Raw genomic sequence first — 11,991 nt, 5'->3', positions numbered from 1 at the left:
TTTAAACTTCAAAGTTTAATTCTAAGCCTTATAAGTTTGCAAACACTTAAGTATCAATAACATTGAATAAGAAAAACAAAATTTACTTTTAAAAAAAATAATAAAATTACACGGCCCGCTAACAACCCTCTAAGCCTGAACCCGGACGGACAAAAAAAAAACTCAAAATATACAGCCCGCTAACAGCCCGCAATGTTAAACGTACGGGCTGATTTTTTTTATGTCCAGCCCGTTCCAGTCCGCCCATTAAACACCCATAATTCTAGCCCACATTGTTGCAACTACTCTGCTCCCTCGTACTGGCTCCTTCTCTACCTTCTCTCAAAGAGATACCTTTCTTGTCTATTGCCTTGTGACCAAACTCAAGATCAAACTGTCCTCCTGGGTCATTAAGTTTTTGATTGAAAGTGCTGATGATCCCACCAGTCTGCCCTATGACATGGCCATCACTCATATTCTGGAAGCTCAAAATATCTCAATCTCTGAATATCCCTTCGTCTTTGTTTCAAAATCTTACAATTCTAGGGCGTTTGCTAGTATGGGATGTGTGTGAAGGGCTCCTGAGTTAAGAAACAGGAAGGTGAGGTCAAGCATGTTCAACCTGATCCCAAGACCAAAGCCTCTATTTCCCATCACAGTCTTATTAATCCTGACCTTGCTGAGAAACTGACTGCCATTGACAACCAGCTGACCACCATCAAAGATTTTCTTGTTGCCACTCAATCCATTGTTAGACATTCATGCAATCTCCAAAGAGACAGGTTCTGATATTTCAAAGATACGGGTTGCAATTCTCAGAGTTAGGGAAAACGCAGTCAAGGCATTCAAGGAAGTACACGACAGGCTTGATGGAGTGACTGTCTCAGCCAATGCTAGCTTTGATCAATTGAAGGAGGCGATTTGCAACACTCTTACTTATTTCTTGCGTCATTAGTATGGAAGTTTCAAACAATTTTTTTTGTTGTGCTGTTTTGGACTGGATAACCAGTCATTGGATGATTTTATTAACTTTGCATGCATATCATGCTACAAATTCTGCTTTAGTATATGGTGTATTGTTGTTTTTATCCCTTTTTTGTTGATGTCAAAAAGGGAGAGAAGGCTATACATATATTCGTGCAGGTACATCCATTGCAGGGGGAGTTGACTATAGGTACTACAGGAGAAGTCGACTAAAAGAAGTAGTCACAACGGCCACTACAAGAAAAATGCTTAATAGAGAAGGGAAAACTGGTCCCTAAAAATAAGGAATTGGTCCCTAATGTTCAATAGCGACCAGCCAATCTGGCCCTTATAGCTTCCGCTGCTAAAGGTCATCAAGGACGAGATAGAGAGTTGGTCGTTAAAACTGTTCCGCGACCAGTTTAAAACTAGCCCTTAAATGTTTTTTAAGGACCATGTTTCTAGTGCCTATTTGCATATTTTAGGGACTAAATTCCTGGTCCTTAAAATGTTTTTGCGAATAGCTTAAAGCTGGTCGTTAAAACGTTTCGCGACCATTTGAACACTGGACGTTACATCTTTCGCGACTGGTCCTTAAGTCGAACATGCCAGCACTACAAAGCTACCGATTTAACAACCAAATTTTCTACTTCTAAAAATGATTTAAGGACTAATAGTCTAGTCCCTAAAGAAACAAGTCAAGTCCCTAAATCACATTCAACTTGCAACTAAAAAATCTGATAATTAATATGAAGCTGATATTGTTTTCATATAATAATTATCAAAAATGATTAACACCAGTTACTTGCACATTACATCAATGATGTAAGCTAGTCATAATATTGTGTTCATAAACCCTTAGTAAAAAAACTACATATCACTAATATCCCTCGATTGTAATGTAAAATTTTCTTGACATTCCCATCAAAAAGATGGCCAATCTGTATGTCGTCAAAAATCTTCATCTTGTAAACTTCAATATCCAAAACCTGTAGAAGAAAAAAAATCATTTAGAAAAATTATAACACTGTGGATGGAACAAAACCTACAGTAGTTATACGCATCTTTCTGTATGCTTGTAAACAATCATTATTAGGGGGGGAGCAGAGTGTTGATTCTCTTTCATCATCCCTAGCAAACTTCCATCAGCAAGAACTTTGTATGTTTGGTGCCTAGTGTATGCATTCTAGATACTTGGTTGGACTAATCAAAGCAATAGTGAGAATTTGGTGGTAAATAGTTTTAACGTCTAGAAGCACTTAATCTACCAATTAAGATCTCCCAGTAAATATCTGGCGGCGGACAAATTAATACATCATTATATAGCCAGTGAAGCACCTTCGAGAAAATGATTTACCCTTTCTCAGCCATCAAGTCAAAAGGCTAGAAAATAATTTACCCTTTGGTGAATGTTGATACATGTTATCTGATCAAGTATGAAAGTAAAGTCTCAATTTTTCTGTGTGAACTTTGCGATGCTTAATGTCCTGTTTTTCTTTTTTAACCTCCTTCCAGAATTTATCCTACTTTTTCTTTTGATGGTATCTTTGACCAGTTTCTTGTATGGAAGCTATGTAAATAAAAGAAACATATTTAGAAATTACTGGAAAGATACAGGATGAAAATACTTTTGCATTTTAAAATGGTCAGGAAGATGTTACTGTATAAGATTCTGTTCCGACTGTTAAGAAGCTCAATGACATTCAATAGGATAGTTGTTTAATTTAGTTGGCACTGCACTGCCAATGAGCTGAGTATTTCAATTGCTAGAATGATATTTAATATTTATGACATCAGTTTCCTAATAGGAAGGGAGCCTTTTCGAAATAAATTTAGTATTTCTAGTAATTTCAGAACATGAATTATGTTGTTTAATGCACTTAATGGTTGTCTAATGTACAGTATAAATACATCACTACGATGTTGACCAAATTCATATCCTAAATCAATGAAGAGCTATATAGTAACAAACAGATGCCAAATATAAAAGCTCCTGACAAGTATGGAGAACTATCCTGTAGAAAAACTAACCTATCAGTGTTGGAGACTAACCATTCAGGTGAAGTTCTAAGCCACATATTCCTTTATGTTCGTTTTAATAATGTTCACATGGGCAGTTATTGACATTGTCCTTTCGCGAGCTTTTTGATATTGCAGTCAGTTTGTGAAGACCGCTAGAAGGCTTACCATTTTAACAGATTCTGGCAGCGATAATATACGAGATAAAGACCGATGGATATTGATCCTTGTTAACTGTACAGTTGATTGCTAGTAGTAGTTTCAACCTACTTCCGTTTCCTTCTTTGAGTTGTTTTTAAGAGTTGAAGGGGGAAATCTCTTCTTCAACCAATGTTTAGCAAATTGTAGACTGAAAATTCAGCGTTGTTTAATATTGTCAATCTACCTGAATTTCTCAATGTTTAACTAAATATTGTTGCATATAATTATAATTATTATTGCCAATTGTTTCCCTATGCACAACTAGCAAACTCGTAATCAATGGAAGATATAAATTCCGCAAATGATATATAATAACATACACTTAAATAAGCAAAATAAATTAATGTTTTGGGTAAGTTGTTAATCACTTGGTATCATCAAGGATCCGAATAGTCATTCTCCTGAACTGGAGGTTGTTGCGCTAAAAATAATTGCTTCAGTTCTTTCATCTCATTTTCAAAGTTAGACAAACGATCCTTCAAAGACTGATTTTCATTTTGAGTTGAACGTAGCTTAGCTAATAATTCATCTTTTGAGGAAGTTTCACCTTTCAAATCTTTCGCCTTTAATCCACCCCCGAAGCCAAATACATGACTACGACTTTGAGGTCCAAAGTATTTTTCTACAATCTTTATGCTAGGAAGTGGCGGTTCGGACTGCACCAATTCCTTGATTTGAGCCTACAAAGTATATATAGAGATTTTTGTTAGATCCCATAATAACTAAAAGTAAAGAACTTGTTCAATTAACCAAACGCACATGTTTCTCGATTGTTTCAGAATCAACAAGTGTGTTATTCTTCTTGCGAGTCTCGAAGAAAATAGTTGCCAAATCTGGTAGTTCGCCATCTTTTCCGCCTTTTACATAAAAGTAAATATGTCAAATAACGTCTCGTCAATATTAAGAAAAAATAGATTTGATGATAACACCTTTTGATAAATAATCTCTCTAATTGGCTTGCTACCAATATGATGAAGCATCTTCAACTTAGTTCTATTTGCTGCATTCCTGTTACTTCTTGCCTATATTTGAGTAACAATATTAAATTCAAATGCTATAAATAAATTGTCAGTTAAAAGATAATAGTATAAAATAAAATTATATAATTAGGTATTATGTCAAACCTGAAAACTTTCAGTAGAAAAATATTCCTTTACCAACCACTCCCATTGTTTCTTGTCTACCCCCTTGGGCACATTCTTAAGAGCCTCTTGTATTGGCTTACCCTTCACATACTTTGCATGCAATTGTCCTCTCCATTTGTTCCATAACTCTTTCATCCATCCCAAAATATGATTGCGATGAATATCCATGTCATCACTCTCAAATTTATCCTGCAATATATCATGAGGATAATATAGGTTGATATCCAATATCATCACAGAAACTCCATGTTATAGAAGAAAGTATAGTTCTACAATCAGTCTTGAAATGATCTGGCCAAATTATTTTTTAAAAAAACATTAACTTTATTTCATTTTTGTGAATTTAAAACATAGAACTCACAATTTTATTATATTTTAGTGAAAACGTGATAAGAACTCAATAATTAAGTACCAAGAATGGTAAGAAAAGAGGAATCAAAGAATAAATTAGAATAATCCATCCAGTTACCGTAACAGCTGCCCGCATGTGATTTAACTTTTCTCCTTAATGCAATCCCACGATGATACTCCCAGCGGACATATATTACGGTCACAATAAAATACTTGATATGCCTAGTGCGCTAATACAAAAGGCTCATTTGTTTTCAAAAACCATCCCCAATTAACATTGACAATGCCATATTCATCTGTTTTAATTCCTTTCTTTTTATCATACGCATCAAACCAATTATATTGAAATAAAATCACTCTTCTTCCGGTGAATTTCAATTTAAGAACATCAGTTAAAACTCCATAGTAATCAATATTCTCACTATGTTCACCAGTCTCACCGACAACAACCACCCCACAATTTTGAGTCCTTAAATGTTTATCATAATCTTCTACATGAAATCTATATCCATTAATAATGTAGCCATTATAATGTAATACATAATGGGTAGGACCACGTAAAAGTGCAAGGAGATCTTCCATGAGTCGACTATCATCTCCTTTATACAATTGTACAACCTATCAACGAGATAAAGTTGATTACTTTAGAATGAACAATATAATATTTGATTTTCAAATTTGATATGTATATATTACTCACCCTATCTTTAAACCATTAGATAAATTGTCGGTTCCATTCTGTATCAGACAAGTGTTGAGTAGAATCTACATAAATTTGTGCAAACTCTCTACAAATTTTAATCGAACCACAAATGTCATACATAAAGGAGAAATAATCCTACAGGAAACAAAAAAAATAAAATAGGATATGAAGGAAAAATTTCATACTCTAGAAATGGTAGAACTTCATCACAATTCTTCAGTATGTATATATGTGCTTGCTCCAATTCATCTGCTTCAAGATCATGATGTTTTGGAGCTCCTAAAGTTTTTCCAGATTTACAAAATAAAGATAAACCTCCATCAGAATTTTTTAAACCACCATCATAATTTCATTCTGGCCGATTAAACTTTGTGTCGATTCTATGCAGATACCTTGAACATAAGGTCATACATTCATTTGCAAGGTAACCCTCTGCAATTGAACCTTCTGGACAAGCCCTATTATCAATGAGAGATTTCAAAAAATATAACCATCATTCTATAGGATACATCCACCGATACTGAACAGGTCCAGCAAGCTTAGCTTCATTAGCTAAGTGAGTAGGCAAGTGCACCATGACATCAAAAAATGAAGGAGGGAAGACCTTTTCTAACTTGCAAAGAGTTATAGGAATTTGAGCTTCAATATGATCCAAGTCATTAGTCCTTAATACCTTTGCTCCCAGCACATTAAAAAATAAAGAAATAAAGACAACTCGATAAGGGGTTCACACACAGTTTTAGACAACATACCACGTAGTGCAAGAGGGAGTAAATGTTGTAGAAGAACATGATAATCATGACTCTTTAAGCCAGAAATCTTGTGCTCTTTCAAGTTAACACATTGAGAAATATTAGATGAAAATCCATCTGGAACCTTTAAATTCTTTAAGAAAAGGCATATGTTGTGCTTTTCTTGGGGAGATAATGTATAACATGCAGTTGGAACTTCATATTTTTCTCTATTTTTAATAGGGTGCAATTCCGGTCTAATGTTCATTTCTTGCAAATCTAGTTGAGTTTTAATGGTATCCTTGGTCTTTCCTTTGGCATTCATTATCGTCCCCAAAATATTATCACAAATATTTTTTTCGATATGCATAACATTCAAATTATGTCGCAACAAGAGAGATTTCCAGTATGGAAGTTCAAAAAAGATACTCCTCTTATTCCAATTATCTTTTCAAACATCATGTGATATCTTGATCCTTTTTTTTGGATCCTTTGTCAATTGGAACCCTTTAAGATCTTCCACTTGATTAAGTATCTCAATACCAGAACGCATTTTTGGTGGGAGCCTTTTCTCTTTTGTGCCATCAAATGACTCCTTATCATTCCTCCATTTGTGATTAAGAGGAAGGTAACGCCGATGACCCATAAAACATTGTTTCTTACTATTCTTCAATCTGATTGAGGAAGTGTCAATGTTACAACATGGACATGCCAATTTACCTTTCGTACTCCATCCAGATAAATTTCCATATGCTGGAAAGTCATTGATGGTCCATAACAAAGAAGCATATAACTTAAAATTTTGTCGAGTTGATGCATCAAATGTCTCAATACCAATTTCCCATAACTTATTTAATTCCTCTATCAAGGGTTGAAGATATGTGTCAATTGCATCACCTGGACTATCGGGACCAGGAATAAGCATGGACATAATGAAATTTTCCTATTTCATACACAACCAAGGTGGTAAATTATAAGGAATAAGTACTACAGGCCAAATACTATATGAGGTTTTTGAATTCCTAAAGGGCTGGAATCCATCACTAGCAAGTCCAAGTCGAACATTACGAGGCTCGGCCGCAAATGAGGGATGAAGTTCGTCAAATGATTTTCATGCCATTGAATCAGCTGGGTGCCTCATTGTTCCATCATCAACTCTTTCATTATGATTCCATGTCATTAGAGAAGATGTCTTTGTAGACATAAACAACCTTTGAAGCCTAGGCTTCAATGGAAAATAGCGTAACGTCTTTGATGCTATTTTTTTACCATTCTTATTCTTTGCTTCCCCGCTATGTTTATCTGTTTTCCATCTGGATGCACCACATACTTTACAGGAATCAAGTAAGTTATCTTCCTTCCAATATAACATGCAATCATTTATACAAGCATCAATTTTTTGGTAGGACAACCCAAGGTCCCAAATCACCTTCTTTGCCTCATAATATGAATTTGGCACATTCGCTCCATCAGGCAACAACTCATCCTTCAGCATTTTTAATAACATTGTAAATGACCCATTGCTCCAACGACCCATACTTTTTATGTGAAGCAGTTTAATCAAAGTGGAAAGCTTTGAAATTTTCGAATTTTGGTATAGTGGCTTTTCGAAATCTTTCAATAGGTTGTAAAACTTTTTGGCTTCAACATTCGGTTCCTCTCCAAGTAAATCATTATAATTAACGTCTGCAATACCTCTATCATGATTAGGATACAAATCCCTCAGCATTTCATGTATTTCATCCTAATCCTCATAATCTTCTACTTCATTATCATCTTCAACTTCGCATTCCGACTGTGGCTCACCCAAAACTTCACCATGATGATACCAAAAGGTATAATTTCGAATTATTCCATATACTTTTAAATGTATCTCGACTGTCTCACGTGTTCCTAATGTTGTGTTACAACATTTGACACACAGACAACGTATTTCATCCATTGCTTACTTGGTGTTGCGTCCATTGCTTACGTGGTGCCATAACCTTGGAAGTAAATAAAAAAAAGATTTAAATAATTAAGATAACAAAAGTATTAAGATGCACATTACTTTAAAAAAGAGTACTAAGATGCACGTTACTTGTTATCAAACTTGTTACACTCATCTTTATGACTAAACTTCCTACGATTTCACAAGAATGAGATAAACTACAAGTTGATATGCATAACATATAACACACAATTGCTTAAGAAAATGAGAAATTAAAACACATAAGACACTTCATAGCTAAATTACTGAGTTTCTGTCTTAAAGGTTGATGCATAGAAAGCTTGCATTGCAGCAAGGATAAGTTAGTTCGTACAACTAGAAGGACAAAGATATGTGATTTTTATTTTAATAGATTGGTGCATACTTGTTACTTCAGGTGCTTTAAACTTAAGAAAAGAATAAGCAGAAAAGTTTCCATAGTATTCTATTGGTTCAGAGTGATGCAGTGGCAACTGAGTAAGTTGAGGTTCATGCTCTTATGGGCTTTGTAAGTTAAGTGAAAACTTAAAATGGTCTTCTGTGTAAATTCAAACATCATATGTCATTGAAAAACTGATGCTACCACACTGATGTAGACCACTTATAAACTGGAGTAATTTTCTAGTTAAATGATTTTTTCATCTAACAACCATTGCAGCCTTCCACACTTAACGAGTATTAAACAATTACTAGCATATAAGGGAAGTTTCAAAATGGTGATTCATGGTCTATTTGCAATATCGTCTAAGAAACTTTTGTATTGCATCATTAGTTGTTGACCTAGCTTGATGAGCGGGTCTAGTGCATGTTTTCTGCTTTGTAAAGTCTTGCAAGAAACTAAGATGCAGCTGCTTATTAAAGGCATCCTCTGCAATAAATCCAGGAATAGATAACTGATAATTGAAATCATTATAATGCCAAATGGTACTGTTTAACTAAGCCAACAAAGATAGCAGACTGTAACTTATCACAACTTAATGTAAAAAAAAACAACTACTACGCTTCGTCACAACCAAATTAGGATCGGCTATTTGTATCCTCACTATCCATCCCATGCCATTTAAGACCATCTCAGTCCAAAATGATCACAACTTAATATACCACCCATAGATCCATTATTACAAGAGGCTCGAATATGTATTAATTCCGGTACCTAAATTTCCATGGGTGCTCGCTTTCTAATAATAATAATAATAATAATAATAATAATAATAATAATAATAATAGTAATAGTAATAGTAATAATATGAATAAAATAATACCACTAGCCTTTTGGTCTTTACATAAGATAAAATAAAGTTTAAAAAATAAAACAACTAGGCAGCCGCCCTTGCCTTCATTGTGTTCCTAGATATTTATTTACTCATTGGATTTGAAAGCTAGTGTCAGTGTTTCCACTTTTTTCACAGGTTTACCCCGTACCTATGCCATCATCATGTGCAAAAAGTCTTCATATACCTTATGGTTCTTCATCTACGAATTTTAGAACCCAAAGATGATCTTATTAATAAATGGTTTTCATGCGGCTAGACTAGTCCATTGTTGTGGCATCAGTGGAACGTACAAACAAGTATATTCCTTTAAGTAGTTATCATTTCTTTATACTTGATGGATGTTTTACTGAATCCACGGCTTCAACACAACACACGATGGCTTGACAACCAGGTTGCTCTATTGTGTTCACGAGTTGTATAGCTACCAACAATATGAGATGCAAAAACAAAAGACAGAGCCAGTGATACATTGCCACTGCAAGGAAAGCCAGCAAGTTGCTTCCTACATCCATGTTTTAAGGCAAGTTTAGTCCTTTTTGCTATTTTGTTTGAGGGGTTTATCAGTTAGCAAGACCTTTATTATGTATGAAGTCGCGCTAGTTTGTTAGTTTAAAGTAAAAAGAACTGCCTTACTGGACTAGGACCTATTTATCCCCTGCAATATCTCTAGAACATGAGGAGGACTACATGCATTACACAGAGCAAGAAAGAACATAACAAGAGAAAACAAGGTGGCTTGATTGAAATGTTAAACTGATATTTATGTAGGGTAAATGGTCCAATAACTCTTCAAAATCCATAAATAAAGTAATAGCATGGCAAATCGTACTCGTTGAGAGACGTGGGAGGAGGAAAAACAAAAAACAAAAGAAAATCTTACATTCAGTTGATCTAGGGAAATCTACGCAGTGATACTGAAATGCTAAATGTCATTTCCCAAGAGTATGTGGCTGTCATAATTGTTGAAAGAGATTGGACAATCTCATCCATACCAGGGCAATGTGAAGGATCTTTCTTGATGCAGTTATCGATCAATCTTTCCACCAAAACCACAAGTTCTCCTTTTCTTTTTTCTAGTACCAACATTCATCTCTTTTTCTGAACTAGTAGATCGTCTTATCATCCCTTTCCCATAGTGCGTGTACATATAAAAAAATTTATCATTAAATTCTGCAATGTGATTCAGTCCATTTTTGCTAGATTTTATCTCAAATTATTTGAATTCCAACTAAAGTCTCCATCTTTTTCTTTAAATTGCAGGTTTTATTGATTGAATAAGCCCATAGCGATGGAGTTAGGGGATAACAAGATTTTTGAACGTAGGGTTGCTGCTAGCAGCGACCCTACTGGGAGCCAAACTCATGACCCTTCAAGCAAGTCCCCGGAAGAATTGTATAATGCAAATCGCAAAGGAAAAAACTATCGCAGAGACGAAACACTACAAGAAAAACTCAAATTTCTCCTCCTTGACCTATGAGCCCCATCTTTAAACCAATACTCTCACTTTTATCACTCACACAATAACTACCAGTACTCTAAACAACCCAATTGCAGAAAACAACTAAAGAAGCAGAAAATTACAGAACCCGATTTACGATTTTTGGTTCAATCGGGAAAAAAAACGCAAGAAGAAGAAAAAAGGAAACGAAACAGATAAAAGAGAAAGAAATTAAACTTACTCTTGATTAGGCAGATAATCTAATAGTAGAGTTTGTGTAAAGTCTCTTGGAGAGAGATCGAAATTTTGACGCCAAAGTTCGGAGTGATGAATCTTGCAAGCTTCTGAGGTCTGACCGATGAATTTTGCAACCTTTGTGAACTTTGAAGAGAATTGAAGTTGCTGGGATTGTAGCGTGAAAGTGATTTTTTGGGGGAGATTTTAGGGTGAAAGTGAATTTCTAGCGGGATTTCACAGTGAAAATATATTTTTGGAGGGTTTTTTTTACTTTACTTTCAGATTCCCGCTCCTATCCCGCTAAAATGTATTAGAGACCAGATATTAAATTTTATATAGACCAGAATAGATCTGCTAGTGTATTTAGAAAGAAAAAAATTGGGTATTAGAGACCAAAAAAAAATCTCATCCCTCCCTATAAGTACACTTTTAGGGACCATATAAAAAAACTTGTCCCTAAATACTAGTCCCTAATAAGCCTTTTTCTTGTAGTGGGCACCTATTGAGGGAGACTCAACTGCACTCATTGAGGGGAGTAAAATACATGGAAGTTAACTGATATTTACATATATTATTTTTTTGTCATCATAAAAAAAGGAGAGATTGTTAGATTTTAGTTTTAATGATGAAAAATAATATTATTGTTTTTGGTGTAGGGACTCAAGAAAATCAACCAAGATCGAAGTGCACAAAGAGAAACAATCAAAGCTGAAGGAAGAAATCAATTAAAGATTGATTGAAGCATTCAAAAGGAAAAGAAGTACTGACGATCTGGCGAGATAATCAATCTGAGATTGATTGAAAAGTTAAAAAGGAAAAGAAGCATTAAAGATCCGGCAAGATAATCAATCAGTAGCTATTACTGGAAGGACCCAGAATTAAGGAGCAAATCCGGCGCTATCAAGACTTAAAAATGGAAAGCTGTCAAAGTCCACACATCAAGGAAGAGCAAGGGAATTAACCTTATTCTTGGAAAGAATC

General features: G+C 34.8%; 1 protein-coding gene across 9 annotated transcripts; it reads right to left on the bottom strand.

The window, feature by feature from the left end:
* Positions 1-1,730: 1,730 nt before the first annotated feature.
* LOC104099967 (uncharacterized) lies at positions 1,731-11,465 on the bottom strand. 9 transcript variants are annotated; one of them, XR_011414851.1, is made up of 8 exons: positions 11,015-11,465; positions 5,754-8,077; positions 5,547-5,640; positions 5,359-5,446; positions 4,287-4,496; positions 4,092-4,184; positions 3,922-4,019; positions 3,509-3,842 (listed from the first exon to the last, which is right to left on the bottom strand). XR_011414851.1 is itself a non-coding variant. In XM_070197282.1 (5 exons), the coding sequence occupies exons 1-4, from the start codon at positions 4,792-4,794 to the stop codon at positions 3,540-3,542; spliced, it is 624 nt and encodes a 207-aa protein (XP_070053383.1). In that variant the 5' UTR covers positions 4,795-5,333; the 3' UTR covers positions 1,731-1,931; positions 3,531-3,539. The 9 variants fall into 9 exon arrangements, 5 of the variants coding, with proteins under 5 accessions (XP_070053383.1, XP_033512944.1, XP_033512941.1 ...); XR_011414850.1 differs by lacking the exon at positions 5,359-5,446 and having other exon boundaries at positions 11,015-11,455; XR_011414849.1 differs by lacking the exons at positions 5,359-5,446; positions 11,015-11,465 and adding an exon at positions 10,216-11,008 and having other exon boundaries at positions 5,547-8,077.
* Between the last annotated feature and the right edge of the window lie 526 nt (positions 11,466-11,991).

The sequence above is a fragment of the Nicotiana tomentosiformis genome, chromosome 3, assembly GCF_000390325.3.
Source record: "Nicotiana tomentosiformis chromosome 3, ASM39032v3, whole genome shotgun sequence".
NCBI lineage: Eukaryota > Viridiplantae > Streptophyta > Magnoliopsida > Solanales > Solanaceae > Nicotiana > Nicotiana tomentosiformis.
This window is presented reverse-complemented; position numbering and strand designations above follow the sequence as displayed.